At 44.5% G+C, this 16,167-nt stretch overlaps 1 protein-coding gene across 1 annotated transcript in view; it reads left to right on the top strand.

Moving 5' to 3' along the window:
* Positions 1-16,167, top strand: part of STAG3 (stromal antigen 3) — a 39,926-nt gene that overhangs the window by 17,154 nt on the left and 6,605 nt on the right. The window contains exons 27-33 of the mRNA XM_036825469.1: positions 51-199; positions 458-586; positions 686-843; positions 4,714-4,888; positions 5,138-5,239; positions 5,540-5,618; positions 6,699-6,758. Of these exons, the coding sequence (XP_036681364.1) occupies positions 51-199; positions 458-586; positions 686-843; positions 4,714-4,888; positions 5,138-5,239; positions 5,540-5,618; positions 6,699-6,758 (852 nt within the window). The remainder of the gene's footprint in view (positions 1-50; positions 200-457; positions 587-685; positions 844-4,713; positions 4,889-5,137; positions 5,240-5,539; positions 5,619-6,698; positions 6,759-16,167) is intronic.

Genomic DNA, 16,167 nt, shown 5'->3' with positions numbered 1-16,167 from the left:
TTCTATCTTGTTCCTCCCTTTCCCAAATGTGCCATGTCCCCTGGACACAGTTATACACAGAACTGCTGCAGGAACAGGGGCCCCAGGGCCTGAATGAGCTTCCAGCCTTCATCGAGATGAGGGACCTGGCCAGGAGGTTTGCCTTGAGCTTTGGACCCCAGCAGCTACAGAACCGTGACCTTGTGGTCATGCTACACAAGTAAGGAAGTATTGGTTGGAAAGCAAGGTACTTGAATCTTCCTAAGAGGGCTGAGCCAGAGGCTGGGTACAGGGAGGGCTGGGAGTGAGGTCTCAGAGGGGGAGGGTAAGCATGCCGGGGAGTCGCAGTAGAGTTGGTGAGCGGGTGTCCTTTGGAGACAGGCTGGGTCCAGGGGAAGAAGCACTTGGACAGGATGCCTCAGCCCTGGGAGGGAAGTGGGAAGGGACTATCTTCCTAAAATGATTTTGCTCAACCAAGGGAAGGCATCAGGTTCTCCTTGTCTGAGCTTCCTCCAGCTGGCTCCTCCAGTCAGCCCCCAAATCTGGCATTCCTGGAGCTCCTTTCAGAGTTCTCCCCCCGACTCTTCCATCAGGACAAGCAGCTGCTGTAAGTTAGGGCGTGGGTGGATAAAGATGGGGGTTAGAGAAGAAGGGTGTGGTGAGGGCCTGTGACCACTTCAGCCTCTCCATCCCACCCCTTTCTTAGACTGTCCTACCTGGAAAAGTGTCTGCAACGTGTCTCCCAGGCACCTGGCCGTCCCTGGGGTCCAGTCACCACCTACTGCCAGTCCCTCAGCCCTGTAGAGAGTACAGCAGAGGCCAGCCCTCAGGGCTACCCCCGCTCCAAGAAGAGGCGCATTGAAGGTAAAGTGCTGTGAATGCAGGTATCAGGGTGCTCAGTGCTACTTCCTTGATCGCCACTACCTACATAAGCAGCATATTGGCTTTTGCCTCCTTCAGACTCTTGCGTTTGGTCACATAAGTATTTCATTGATCACCTACTATCATTAAGGGTACTCATTTTCTTCAAGGTTTATCTAGCCAACTAAAAACAGCGAACTTCTGTGAAAAATGAAGTAGAAACTAATCATAAAACCAGAGATTGAACTAAGAAATCTGTACATTTAGGATGCCTCTCTGTGACATCTTGTTATTTTCCAATTTTTAAAGATTTTTATATAACCTTCATGATTTTTTAATCTTCAGATCACTACCTGTCTTATAATTTACCTGTTTTTTTCTTTAAACTGATTTTCTTTTTTTTTTTTAATATAGTCTCATCTTAAGTGGTTATATCCTAGAAATCATAAGTTTGAGGTGTTAGTTTGTGCTTTTTAGTGTACATTTTAAAATATTAGTAGCCATTCGCCATTCTCCCCATTCCCTCAGCCTAGGCAGTATAACTAGTGTACTTCCTGTCTCTGGGTTTGCCTATTCTTAGACATTTTGTATAAATGGAATCATATATGGTATGTGGCCTTGTGTGTCTTCTTTTACTAAGCATCATGTTTTCAAGGTTCATCCATACTTAGTATTTATCAGTACCTCATAACTTTTCATGACCAAATAACATTCCATTTGTGGATATGCCATATTTTATTTATCCATTCATCAGTTAATTGACATTTAGGTTGTTTCCACTTCCTGACTGTTAGGCATAATGCTGCTGTGAACATTCATGTGTAGGTTTTTGTGTGGATGTAGGTTTTCACTTCTCTTGAGATATACCTAAGATGTGAAATTGCTGGATCATACAGTAACTCTATGTGTAACTTTATGAGGAACTACCAAATTGTTTTCCAAAGTGCCTACGTCATTTTACAATCCCAACAGCAATGTACAAGGGCCCCAGTTTCTCTACATTCATGCCAACACTTGTTATTGTCTTTTTTATTTTATCCATCTCCTAGTGGCTGTGAATTGGTATCTCGTTCATTATAGTTTAAATTTGCATTTATTTCCCTGAGGACTAATGCTGTTGAGCATCTTTTCACATGCTTAATTGGCTATTTGTATATCTTCTTCAGAGAAATGTCTGTTCAAATCCTTTGCTCATTTAAAAATTGGGTTGTCCTTTTCTTGTTGAGTTCTTTACATATTCTAGACAAAAGTCTCTTATCAGATGTATGGTACAGAAAAATTTTCTTCCATTCTGTGGGTTGTCTTTTAATTTTCTTGATGGTGTCCTGTGAAATACAGAAGTTCTTAATTTTGGTGAAATTCAACTTATCTATTTTTTTTGTTGTTTGTGCTTTTGATGTCTTAAGAAGCTATTGCCTAAAGTCACAAAGATTTATTCCTGTGTTTTCTTCTAAGAGTTTTCTAGTTACAGCTAATACATTTAGGTCTGTGATCCATTTTGAGTTAATTTTTGTGTGTGTTGTGAGGTAGGGTATGAATTCCTTTTAATGTCTTTTGTATACCACCTAAGGACGTACTGTATGCAAGATACTGTGTTAGGTGTTTTAGAGGCCATGAAGGATTCTCAAGCAGCTTACCATCTAATAGAAAAGAAAGAAAATACATTTATAGAAAATCTGAGTTATGAAGTCACCAGTAAGTAATAAATTCCCAGGGATTTGACAGATGAATGCTATAGAATTCAGGGAAGGAAGGTATCATTTTAAGTTTAGTTGATCTATGAAGGCTTTATCAAGAAGATGGGATTTAAGCTGGATCTTGAAAAATGGGTAAGATTTATATAAGTTGAACAGAGGAGGAGTGAGTATCATGGGCTAGCAGAAAAGCACAAGCAGAACATAGAAAGGTAAGAGTTTGCCAAAGCACATCGATGTATAGATTGGTTTGCCTAAAACAGTTTGTAAAGGTAGGAGAAAACTGAAAAGATCGGTTCCATTGTTCATTCAGCAGACACTTACTGAGCACCTTGTGCTCAGTTGTGCTGGGAATACTGCAGTGAACTTTCTTTCGAACAGTGTCAGAGAGACAGTGATGCATGCTGTGGAAGAGGATGGGGAAATACTGGTGAGGCGGGGATTGCAGTCTTATAAAGAGTGATCAGGGGAAGGCCTTGGAGAGAACATGAATGCAGGGGAGAAAACTGAAGGAAGTGAGAGAGGGGGTGCCTTGTGTATGTCAGAATAGCAGACTAGAGGGTGCAGCCGGTCCAGGGGCCATGGTGGGAATGTCTCTGGCACGTTCAAGGAACAGCAGAGAAGGCCGGTATTGCTGAATGGAGACTGTGTAGGATATGAGACCAAAGAGGTCGTAGGAGTCCAGAGCGTACGAGCCAGAATAAAGACTCCAGCTTTTACTCAGAGTGAGATGGGTAAACATTGGAGGATTTGAGCACAGGAATGACAGGATTTGCCTTAAATTTTAAGGGGTTCCTTCTGGCTGCTGTGTTGAGAACTGACCGAAGGAGAGGCAGGGGTTGAAGCCAAGGAACTGGTGAGGAGGCTGCTGTGGGGGCCCAGACAGGAGATGAGAGTGCGTGAGCCAGGGGAGCGGCGGACGTGGTGAGAAGCGGCCAGATTCTGGACGTACTTCCAAGATATCACTGATAGGACCTCATGATAAGAAAGAGTGTAGGATGTAAGAAAGAAAGGAGTTGAGCATGACTCCAGGGATTTTGGCCTAATAATTGGAGGGATGGAGTTGATAGCAACTGAGATGGGGAAGGCTGTGAGTGAGAAATGAGACCAGGGCTTTGGTATGAGCCATGTTACTGCAGCTGGAGATGTTGGACAGACAGGAATCTGGAGTGAGGGGGGCAGGCAGAAGCTTGAGATGGATGTGGGAGTTGGTACTTAAAAGTCATGAACCTGAATGGCTAAGGAAGCCAGTGAAGATGGAGATAGGGAGAGGTCCCAGGGCTGAATCCGTGGACATTACGCCAGTGATAATAGGTTGGAGAGATTAGGAGTCAACGTGGGGGCCCAAGGTTTATTCTCTGGGAACACAAGCTCACAGACGTGGCTCTTCCCTGTTTCGGTAGCCCTCTGCTTAAACCAGAAGCAGCTCAGTCTCCGGTTGCCAGTTCAGTGTACAAACAAGGCTGTGGGGAGGGAGGGTAATGGGGGTATGAACATTTACAGTTGACAGATATTAATATGGATTTGACTTATGTTTTAAAAATAGCATTACCTAGGTTTTCTAAGACATTTTGGGGTTCTTTTCTCCTCCTCTGCCTTCCTGGAGCTCTGCAGGAGAGAGTCCTTAATATTTTGAGCCCCAGGTCTTCCATTTACCCTTCATATTAGAACTGTGCTGACATTGCAGTTATCTCATTTTTTTCTGGCTTCTAAAAAATCCAGTCTCCCATTTTTCTGTTTCTCCTTAACCCTCATGTTTCCTCCCTCATTTCAGGCCATTCTAAGCTTTTTCTCACTACAGAAATCTTGAATGAATAGGATCTCAGATGTCTTCATTGATTAACTGAGACCTCTCAATCTTAGGGACTCCAACCCTCTCTCACATTTGTGTTTGTATGTTACTGTTTATCTGTGGAATGTATGTCTCTTTCCTTCTTGTTTTCTAAGCTGTGTAATGAGATTTTCTTGGACAAGTCCTTGGTACAATTCTGTAAACCCTACTTTTTATAGTACATAGGGCTGTACTCGTTTTTAGTCGTGTCATAATGAGACCATCTAGATTTTCCATTCCCTTCTTTTATAACTTTTCCTTACCAAATCCTGAGCAGGTCTTGAAAAACTAAAAGTGTCTGTGGTGGTACCTGGTCTACAGTTAACATGTGCCTCTGCTGCTTTGCAGGCCCCCCCAGGCGGCACAGAGAGGACATCTCTGCATCACAGGAGGAAAGCCTACAGCTGAACAGTATCCCACCCACACCCACCCTCACCTCAACGGCTGTGAAAAGTAGGCAGCCCCTGGGGGGATTGGAAGAGATGGAAGAAGGCGGCGGCTCAGAATTGGCATTTACCCAAGGGTGCGGCCCCAGGAGAGCCCGGCTGTGATGTCCCAGTTTGGTGTCTCGTCATTTCTGTTGTGTTGTTCCCTCCCACAGCACCCCTTCATTCTCGGGTTCTTCTCCGGTCCTTTCCCCTTTCTTTAGCTTTACATTTTCTCTTTTTCCCTCCACTCTGAGCTTTTTACTGGCTTTCATGCTGGCCACTTTACCTCCTCTTTTTACCTTTATTTTTAACCCTTGTCACTGATCCACCTTCATTCCCAACAGCCAGTCCCTTTTAGGTGCCCAGAGGTTAAGGTCCTCGAGTCCACAGCATTTCCAGACTCCACTCAACTCTTTGCGTCCTGGTCTGGGCAACCGGCTGACCCGGTGAGCTTTTCTCATCATCTTCTGTCTTCACTTCAGTTGTCACCCATTGTGAGGGGGTTCTTTCCTTCTCATTGCTTCTATGCTGGTGCTTTGTGGACTTGTTTTAACCACAGAACACTTCCTTCCAGTGTAACGTGGAACCCTAGTATGTAAAGCAGGTATAAGTAGAGCTGCTTTGATTGAAGCTGGAGTGGGACTCTGGAGCCCTGGTCTGCTTACTGCCCACCCTCTTCCCCTGGGGTGCCTCTGAGAAACGCTCAGCGGTCCTTGAAAACCTCTACTCTTTGCCACTGTTTCCAGGCTCAGCCTGATGGAAGAGGATGAAAAAGAATTAGAAATTCAGAATGACTCAAGTGAAGAGTGGCAAGGTACAGACAAGGTGAGTGGATCCAACAGTCCCTTCTCCCTCTAGAACTGGAAGCAGATATGAGGGAGAGAAACTATTGTGATTCTCCTCTGTCCTGATGATGCCCTGTCCTTGGAAGCTGCCCAAGACGTTTTGAAAGAATCATAGAGTAAAGGAGGAAGGGTTTGTAAGTTGCTGTTGACTTTGCTTGGACTTTAAGGAAGTAGGGGGAAAAAATTTTAAATACCAAAAAGGACTGGAATAGCACTCCCACACTCTCAATCCCCTTATAGCTATTTTTCCTCTTAATCTCCTAAGAATTAAAGGGAGTCCTAGAGCTAGATAGAGATGGAAGGTCACCCAGTCCAACCTTGCAGCCCGTTCAGCAAGTCTCTTCATAACACATGCACACAGGCAGAGCCCTCCTTCCTTCCTCTCTCCTTACAGGGCTGCCCCAGCCCCTCTTCCTCCAGTCACTCCATTTTCTACCCTTGCCTGCCTGCTTCCTCAGGAGGATATGCTGCCGGTTCAGTAGGAAAAGCATGGAATTCGAGTGAGGAGACCTAGAAGTCTTCCGTTTTACCACTTTATCAAGTTAGCTCCTTAACCCCTCTCAACCCCCTCATCTTTAAAAGGGACCTTTTACACAAAATACGAAGTGAAGGCGCCTTATAAACAGAAAAGGATTGTGTGTCTGCTGCTGTCCTGCTCCCTTCTCTGCTCTTTGAAGGTGGAGAAAGGACACAGTAGAAGAGGCGAGTGGAGGTCTTGTGCTCAAAGGGAAAACCAGATAACATGTTCAACCCAGAGACTAGACAGCAAGGCCTCTATTAGTCTTTCCTAAAGTCCCCTCAGGAAAAACCCCATTCTCTCGTTCCAAAGCTGAACGAAGTTAAGGGTCTCAGTTGGCAGGCCAGGAGAGGAAGCACTTCTCTGATGACTCTGATGCCGCTGCCCACTCTGACTTTGCCCCTCTTCCCTCCCTGGCTGCTTCAGGGGCCTACCCCAGCCTTCAAGCTTGCCGCAAGCGACTGGAAAGGGACCTTTTGTTGTTGTTTGCAGGTGATGGGAGTGGGGAGGGACCCTTCTGATCTTTGATCCCATTCTCTCTAGCAGTCTTCCCCCAGTGAGCACGGGCTGGACCTCTTAGATTCTGCAGAGCTGAACACTGAGGTGAGCGTCCCCAACACAGACTGGAAGGCAGGTTAAAAGGAGTTGTGCATCCTTGGGAGATGCTGGCAGGTAGCACATGTGCCTGTCAAGTAGGTGGAAAGAAAGGCCACAGCCCCTGACCTGCTGTCTCAGCTGCCTTGGGGCTTTAGAAGTATCCTGGGGGAGGGGTGGTACAGGAAGAGAATGAGAGTTGTCCTCTGGAGGACCTTGCAGTCATCTCTTGGCCCTTTGGTCTGTTGTTAGGTCTCTGTATCTCTTACTTTCATCTTTCTCATTGTAGGATTTCTGACATGACCCTATGTCCCTCCCCATCTCCACTCCCCATCTCCACTCCCCACCTCTACGACATGACCACTTGGAAAAGGCCAATGGGAAACGGAGCGAAAGGAATCATTACTTCCCCACCCCTGGTCTCTGAGGGGAAGGAGAGGTGGGCTGTGCCTTTCTAACCTGACCTTTCTCTGACTGACCTTTCTCTGGTGCTGCTAGGATAGAGCAGTCATAAGCCCCCTGTCCTTCCTGGTGCACCATGGCTCTGTCCCTCTGTTTGAGCAGAGTGCCTATTTTCTGCTGTTTGTTTGGAGGGGTGGGAGCTTCGCCTCAGTATTGGAGAGGGGCACTGCCTGTGTTGAATGGAAGGAGCCCATTCGTTTTTCTGTATTTTGGGAATGTCTTTCCTAGCCTCTTTTGTGCCTTGCTGATTTAGCTCAATAAACATGTTTGAGTCAATTCCAGGTTGTGGCTTGAGAGATTGTTAAACTGATGGAGGTCAGGTTCTTTCCTGGAGTCTTAACGCAGCTCTGCCTAGCCCTGTGGTCCCATGTACAGGTTCATTGCACCCCTGCACATACACACACACACACACAGCCCGCTTTTGTACACTGGCTCTTAGGGATGTATTGCTTAGTAAGTGGGAGACTGGCTGCCTTTGAGTAGTTTATCTAGTGGAGACAGTTTAGGCTGAAGAGGAAAGGTAAGAGTAGCATCCTGATCAGTTGAAGGGTGGACCTACCCGTCTCACCTCCACTGAGACCAGGCCAGTCCACATATCTTGGCAGCCTTCACTCAAGGGTTCTTTCCAGGGATAATTTCATGCCCTCATCCCAGAGCCATCTGTCATAGTTTGAACTTTTATAGAATCTCAGTATCTGAGAGTTGGAAAGAAACTTAGAAGTTATTCTGAATGACCAGCCCCAAATCCTCACCACCACCATCTCCTTCATCCTTTCCTTCCCTAGCTAGTTCCTCACCAAGTCCTGGCAGGTTATTCTCCAGAATGTCTCTGATCTCTCTCTTCTCTCAGTGCTTGCTATCATCTCTCACCCAGACTGCCACAAAATAGCCTCTGGATGCTGGACTCCTTGAAACTCTGACTTGTTCTTGTTCTGCTTCCTAGAACGGCACAGCACCTCTGTTCTCTCCTTTCCCTCTGACAAGCAATCAAATACATGAAAACACTGTCGTCTCTTTCTACTTTCACTGTTTCCTTCTGTGGTTTAAGGAACTCTTCAGCCTCTCCTTTTAAATACGACTTCGAGTTCTTCCCTGTCTTGGGCATCTGCTGTAATTTCAAGTTCTCACTGTGTGGTGTCCCAGGCTGGACACAGTCATCCAGCTAGTCTAGGGGTTTCTGCAGGAGGATCCATGATTTCCTGTGATTAGTCACTCAGCCAAACAAGCTCATTTCTTCCTCCTTCCCCCTCCCTCCCTGCCAAATAAAAGCTAGAAGTTGGGTTGTGAGTCTCATTTTAGAAAGGCAGCCTACCAGTGCCCTGGGGATCTTTAGCCTGTATTCAGTGGAACAGTTCCAGAGAGCAGAGCTTTTCTGTGGGATCTGGGAGCAGAGTGGGAAAACTAAGGTAAAGATACAGAGGCAGAGGTCACTAGGGATCCAGGAGGGGGAAGAGGAGTCCCAAGTTATTTAAATGCCTGCCAAGCTGGTACTTCACAAGATCAAAAGAGAATGTTGGAAGCTCTGTAAATTTGGAGATCTTTATGCAGCTGACAGACCAGTGTGGTAGATTGAGCCCCAACCTTAGAATCTGTGCAAGTTTTATAACGTGTTCCCCAAATTCTTTGCCACTCTTAATTATTTGAGAGTTTGGGTCTAAGTCCTTTCCCCTTGAATATGGGCTCTGTGAGTGCTAGATTAACAGAATATGGTGGAGTGATGCTGGGCCAGTTTCCAAGCCCAGACCTTGAAGAAACTGGCAGCTTCCACGTCCTGTTTCTTGAGATGTTCACTCTTGGCACCCAGGCGCCATGCTGTGAGAAAGCCTAAGCAGCCACATGGAAAGGCCACATGTAGGTGTCCCTCCAGCAGACCTAGTTGAGGTCCCAGCCTATGTTGAGCATCAGCCACAAGACGTGGTTCAGATGTGAATCAGATGATTCCAACACCCAGCCTTTGAGTCTTCCAGCTGAGGTCCCAGGCATCAGAGAGCAGAGACAAGCCATCTTTCCTGTACCTTTTCCAGATTCCTGACCCATAGAATCCATGAGCATGATAAAACAACGGTGTTTACACCACTAGTTTTGCGTGGTTTGTTACGTAGCACTAGTAACTGAAACAGAACCTTAGAGTCATAAGATGCCAGAAGTTTGGACATATTTATCAGTTTAAAAATTATTTATATATTAAATAAAAATTTACCACTTATTTATTATACACATTAAGATGTAATGGATGAATTTATGGTGAAATAAATGTTTTTAAATATTTTATTGGTTAACAGTACAAAAAACACTTTTCTGCTCTAAAAGAAACGTTGTACTGAGCAAAGTGAGAAATATTTTTATCGCGATTGCACCCCCTCCTACCGTCTTGTTATGGCTTCTTCTTTGTCTTTGGATGTAGGATATCTTTTTTGGTAGGTTCCAGCATTTTTTTGTCAGTGGTGGTTTCGCAGTTAGTTGTGATTTTGGTGTTTTCGTAAGAAGAGGTGAGCTCATGTCCTTCTCCTCCGCCTATTTGGAGAAACAATTTTAAAGTCATGGCTTAACATTTTCTGAAGTTCTAGTTGAAAGTTCATTAAAAACTATCATGATAAACTGACCGTCATAACTGAAAAGAGTATGTCTCAAACATATGTAAATCCAAGTGGAATAGGTGCTTCTTTGGCTGCATTTATTACTTTTTAAATAAATGAGTCAAAACCCACTGAGATTCTTCATTTGGAAGACTTGTCAGCAGGTCAGAAAATGATTTCCAAGTTCAAATAACAGCATTCTTAAAGGGGGTACCTACTGTTTGGGACCACAAAACCACTACATCCTGTAGCACGTAAGTTGTAGTTGGTCATAATCTTGAATTTGCCTCTATGACCTTAGGATACTGATCTTGTTAGAGGTGAACCATGGCATGAGGATCCCAGTGAGGGTACCAGTGTCACTTAAAAATACAACGAAGTTAACTTTTTATTACTGTTATCTTTTAAAATTAGAAATATTAATTTTTCCTGCATGACGCCAGTGGATATTTTGTACCATATGCGGTGCAAATGCCCCATCTTGACAACTACAGCTCTGAAGGGTTTTGTGCCAGTAAGCCCTGTGCTGGCAGAGGCAGGGCTGTGGGCTTCATGAGCAGCAACTCCAACTGGTAAGGCCCAGGCCAGGATGGAACCATAGCTGAGGCCAGTTCCGGCAGGAGAGGTGGAGGCCTCCGCACGGGCTGAACTTTCCCCATGTTGATAAGTGACAGCAAGGAATGCTTTTCAGGGAACTGGCATTGCTGTGCATGGCCTGTTAATCTTACTGTTGAATCATCGCTTTTAAATCATTTAAAATATTTTTCAGTAAGACTTTTTCTTCCCTTGTGACCATGAGCTCTGCCAGAAGGTGAGTTGTTGTTCTCTCCTAAATTGTAAAGTGAACAGGGTTTTTCCAGATTGCTGAGAAAAGTCTTCAGCTAAGTGACACTTAAAGCCTTCACTTTGTCCTTTGAACTCCAGTCAACACTGACTCTGGGGGTTACAGGATGAAAGAAGAATTTGTGCTTGGATGACATGAGAGGTTGTGGGGGTGAGGTATTTTCACATGAAAACATTTTGAAGTCTTGAGCTCTGTAGTTCCTTCCCAGGGGATAGGGTGGAACATTGCGATCCTGGAAAGGGTCCACAGAACGTCACTCTTCAGCACAGATTCACTGAAAACCCTGTGTGTTGAGTTGGGATGGCTGAGAAATAGGCACTGAAGAGTGCGGTCAGGAAGAAGCAGAGAAATAGTGAGAAAACCAGCAAACTCACCAAAGATGAACCTATGAACCTCAGGAAACTAGAGAACAGGAGCCCAGACTCCTGGGGAAACCTGAAGGAAAATATATTTAATTCAGCAGATTAGACCCAGTGATGGGGCTGAGTGTGCAGTAGAAGCTGAAAAGTAAAGCATCTTGTGTTGGTGCTGTAGCCGCTCACATCAGGAGGGGGAGGCATCCCGAGCTGGGAACTCAGCGCAGGTTCTCTGCTGATGTGGCAGGGGCTGCTGCTTTTGTGACAAAAACCTGTAATTCAATTTAAATTTTCCATTGGGAGAAGCAGCTCAGCATGGTTGTTAATAGTGTGGGTTCTGGAGATACAATTTTTGTTCACTGTGTACTACTAGCCTTGTGATGCTGGACAGAGTGTTTTCTCTTAAGGTGATTGTTGTGAGTGATTCACATATATTAGCTTCACAGTTACAAATTTAGCATGTAGTGTATACTCAGATATTATCTTTTATTTATATTGTTTTGATGCAGGAACTTAAGTGGCCTATTACACACATTTAAAATAGATGTAAAAATAAATGAGTCTCACGCTACAAACTCAAAGGAGGAATGTCTCATATAAAAGAATGGTCACCAGGATTCACTGAGAGAGGGCTTGAGCCAGTCATGAGCAGAGTGCTGCACCTATGCTAAAATCCTCTCAGTTACATTCAAGCAGAGTGTGGTCCCCTGTTGGGCTATTCCTGCTTTACCTAATCTTGAAGAGCTGTGAAATTCTGGCACCAGTTCAAACCCTCAAGGGCCTAATTCTAGAGACTGACCACAAGGGCCATTTTCTCTGCAGCAGAACTTGGGCTGTGGCTGCAGGGATTTCACCAAGAAATGTTAGAGCAGGAGGTGGTCATTAACCAGACCTGTGTTGTCTAACCTGTACCTCCAGGCAAAAGAGGAAAGAGGCCAACAGTGATGAATACAGGGCTCATGTAGTTAGATTTAACGACCTTTTGTGTCTCCAGAGCTCAAAATTCTGGATACTGTTCAGAATAGCCAAGAAAATTCTGAGAAAGGATGAGTACCTTCAATCTCAAAATGTAAAAGCATTCTACTTAGGACCATGTGATAGTGACACAGGAATAATCAAATAAATCAATGGATAGATTAGGAAGGAGAATCCAGAAGTAGACCCATTTGTGAGAACTTATGATTAAGACACCAAGGGACTGAGGGAATTTGACCAAGATGGAGTAGGAAGATGCTCTCATGGGCACACCAAAATTACAACTATTTACAGAACAATTGTTGGTGAAAAAGACTGGAATCTACCAGAAAAGATCTTCTACAACTAAAGATATTAAAAAGGAACCACAAGATGGGTAAGAGGGGCAGAGTTGGGGTATAGTCAAGACCCATACCGCCGGAGCAGGCGACCCTCAAACACGAAAGTAATTACAGTTGCAGAGGTTGTCCCCAAGGAGCAAGGGCTCGGAGGCCCACAGCAGGCTCCCCAGCCATTGGGAAAACGAGTCCCCCAGAACGGCTTGGAAGGCTGGCGGGGCTTACTTTGGGGAGAGCCAGAGGGCTGTGGAAAAGAGAGACTCCACTCTTAAGGGACACACCCAAAATCCACACGCTCAGGGACTCAGGGCAGAAGCAGTAATTTGAAAGGAGCCTGAGTCAGAGCCACCTGCGATCTTGGAGAGTCTCCCGGAGAGGCAGGAGGCAACACAACTGGAGTTCACCCTGGGGACATAGACGCTGGCAGCAGCCATTTTGGGGAGCTTGTTCTGCCACAAGGACGCTGGTGCTGGTAAGTACCATTTTGGAATCCTCCCTCCAGTTCGTTAGCCTTGGGACCTAGCCCCACCACCGCTCACACCCAACAGCCCGTAGGCACCAGTTCGGGGATGTCTCAGGCCAAGCAACTAGCCAGGGCTCAGGGGGTCCTGAGGCTGGTACCCGTCTGCTGCTGGTATGTTGGCTGGGTCCTGACATAGCAAACTGCAGGGCTGCGGTGGTCCTGGGGTTGGTGTCTGCCCACTGGTGGGCCGGATTGGGGTCCAGGGCAGCCCCACCCACCAGCAGGCAGACTGCCTTAAGACCCTCTGAACTCACAGCCAGTGTCCACTGGAGGGCATGGGACCTGACTTCACCTCACACACTAAACCCAGGACCCAGCTCCACCCACCAGTTGGCAAGTACCAGTCCCAAGACACCCTAGGCCCTGGGTCCACGTACTAGTGAGCTGGCACTAGGCTGAGGACCAACCTCACACCAGTGAGCAGGCACTAGCCCCACCCACCAGCAGGTAGATATTAGCCGCAGACCACAGCATGCCATGGCAGGACCTAGGCCACCCATCAGCAGGCAGGTAGGCACCAGCCCTAGCATCCCCCAGGCCCTGGCCCTGCCCACAAGCAGGTCAATTTCAGCTCTGGGACACCTTGGGCCTCTTAGCCAGAGAACCCAGGATCTAGCACCACCCAGCTAGCCGGCTGACACCAACATCAGGATTCCTGGGGCCCCCTGGGGTTCTGCAAGCAGCTGCCTTGTGACCCGGCCCCAACTAGTTGGTGGGCTCTGCACAAGGCAGGGTCTAGAAGCCAACTGGACTGGGGGCCAGCTCTGCCTACCAGACTGCCCATAGTAACTAGCTAGCCACAACAGCCCACATAAGGGGCACCCCTAGAGCATACAGCCCTGGTGACCAGAGAGGAGTGCACTGCTGGGATGTATAGGACGTCTCCTACAAAACGCCACTTTTCCAAGGTCAGGAAATGTAACCAATCTAGCAGTTACACAGAAATAAAAACAGCAAATCAGGCAGAATGAGATGACAGAGGAACATGTTTTAAATGAAGGAAAAAGATAAAGCCCCAGAAGAAGAACTAAGTGAAGTGGAGGTGATAGGCAATTTATTCAATAAAAAGTTGAAGGTAACAATTGTAAAGATGATCAAAGAAATTCAGAGAAGAATGGATGAACAGAGTGAGGAGTTAGAAGTTTTTAAGAAAGCATATACAAAGAGGAATGAAATAGAGATGAAGAATTTAATAACTGAAATGAAAAATACACCAGAAAGAACAGTAGATTAAAGTGATACAGAGGAATGGATCAGTGAGCTGGAAGACAGTAGTGGCAATTGCTGCAGAAGAATAAAAAGAAGTGGGGACGGTACAACTGGAGCACACTAACACTCACTGTATAGAGGTCCCAGAACAGAAGGAGAAGAGAGAGAGAAAGGAGCAGGAAACATATTTGAAGAGATAATGCTGGAAAACTTGCATAATCTGGGAAAGAAAACAGACATTCAGGTCCAGAAAGCACAGAGTCCCAAAGAGGATCAACCCAAAGAGGACTACACCAAGACACATTGTAATTAAAATGGCAAAAATTAGAGAATGTTAAAAGCAGTAAGGGAAAAGGAACAAGGTACATACAAGGGAACTCCCATAAGGCTATCAGCTGACTTTTCAGCAGAAACTTTGCAGGCCAGAAGGGAGTGGCATGATATGGTGATGAAAGGGAATAACCTACAACTAAGAATACTCTACCCGGCAAGGTTTTCATTCAGATTTGATGGAGAGATCAAAAGTTTTATAGACAAGCAAAAGCTGAAAGAGTTCAGCACCACCAAACCAGCATTACAAGAAATGTTAAAGGGACTTGACTAAGCAAAAAAAAAAAAAAAAAAAAAAAAGCCACTACTAGAGACATGAAAATTACAAAAAGAAAAAGCTCGTTGGTAAAGGCAAATACACAGGAAAGGCAGTAAGTTAACCACATACAAGCTATTAGGAAGGTTAAAAGGCAAAAGTAGTACAATCATCTATGCTCACGATGAGTAAAGGGTACACAACAAAAATATATTAAAATGCATTTGAAATCAAGAGATCAGCAACTTAATCACACATATATAATTGCTATATGTAAACCTCATGGTAATAACAAACCAAAAATCTGTAATAGATACACAAAAAATAGAAAGGAATTCAAATGTAACACTAAAGATAGTCATCAATTCACAAAGGAATAGGACAAAAGAAGAAGAAAGGAACAAAAGAACTACAAAAACAACCAGAAAACGATTAAGAAAGTGGCAATAAGTGCATACCTATCAGTAATTACTTTAAATGTAAATGGACTAAATGCTCTAATCAAAAGACATACAGTGGCTGAATGGATACAAAAATAATACCCATATATATGCTGCCTATAAGAGACTCACTTCAGATCTAAAGACACACAAAGTGAGGGAATGGAAAGAAGTATTCCATGCAAATGAAAATCAGAAGAAAGCTGGGGTAGCAATACTTGTATCAGACAAAACAGGCTTTACAACAAAGGCTGAACAAGAGACAAGAACATTACATAATGATCAAGGGATCAATCCAAGAACAATGAATAAAAATATATATGCACACAACATAGAACACCTAAATACATAAAGCAAATATTAACAGACATAAAGGGGAAAATTGACAGTGACAGTAATAGTATGGGACTTTAACACTCCACTTATATCAATGGACAGATCATCTAGAGAGAAAATCAAGGAATCACTGGACCAAATGGACTTTATATATATATTACATTCCATCCAAAAGCAGGAGAATACACATTCTTTTCAAGTGCACATGGAACATTCACCTGGTTAGATCACATGCTAGGCCACAAGACAAGTCTCAGCAAATTTTTGAAAATTGAAGTCATATCAAGTATTTTTTCCAACCACAATGCTATGAGACTAGAAATCAACTACAGGAAAAAAAAAAACCTGCAAAAAGCACAAACACATGGAGGCTAAACAAATGCTACTAAATAACCAATAGGTCAATGAAAAAAAATCAAAGAGAAAATTAAAAAGTACCTGGAGACAAATGGAAATGAAAACACAACAATCCAAAATCTATGGGACATGGCAAAAGCAGTTCTTAGCGGGAAGTTTATAGTGGTGTAAGCCTACCTCAGGAAACAAATATCAAACAACCTGACCTAACACCTAAAACTACAAAAAGAAGAATACACAAAACCCAAAGTTGGTAGAAGGAAAGAAATCATAAAGAGCAGAAATAAATGAAATGAGATTTTAAAATAAATAGAAAATATCAGCGAAGTTAAAACCTGGTTCTTTGAAAAGATAAAATTGATAAACCTTTAACCTGACTCATCAAGGAAAAAAGAGGGCTCAAATCAATAAAATCA

The sequence above is a fragment of the Balaenoptera musculus genome, chromosome 15 (assembly GCF_009873245.2).
Source record: "Balaenoptera musculus isolate JJ_BM4_2016_0621 chromosome 15, mBalMus1.pri.v3, whole genome shotgun sequence".
Classification (NCBI taxonomy): domain Eukaryota; kingdom Metazoa; phylum Chordata; class Mammalia; order Artiodactyla; family Balaenopteridae; genus Balaenoptera; species Balaenoptera musculus.
This window is presented reverse-complemented; position numbering and strand designations above follow the sequence as displayed.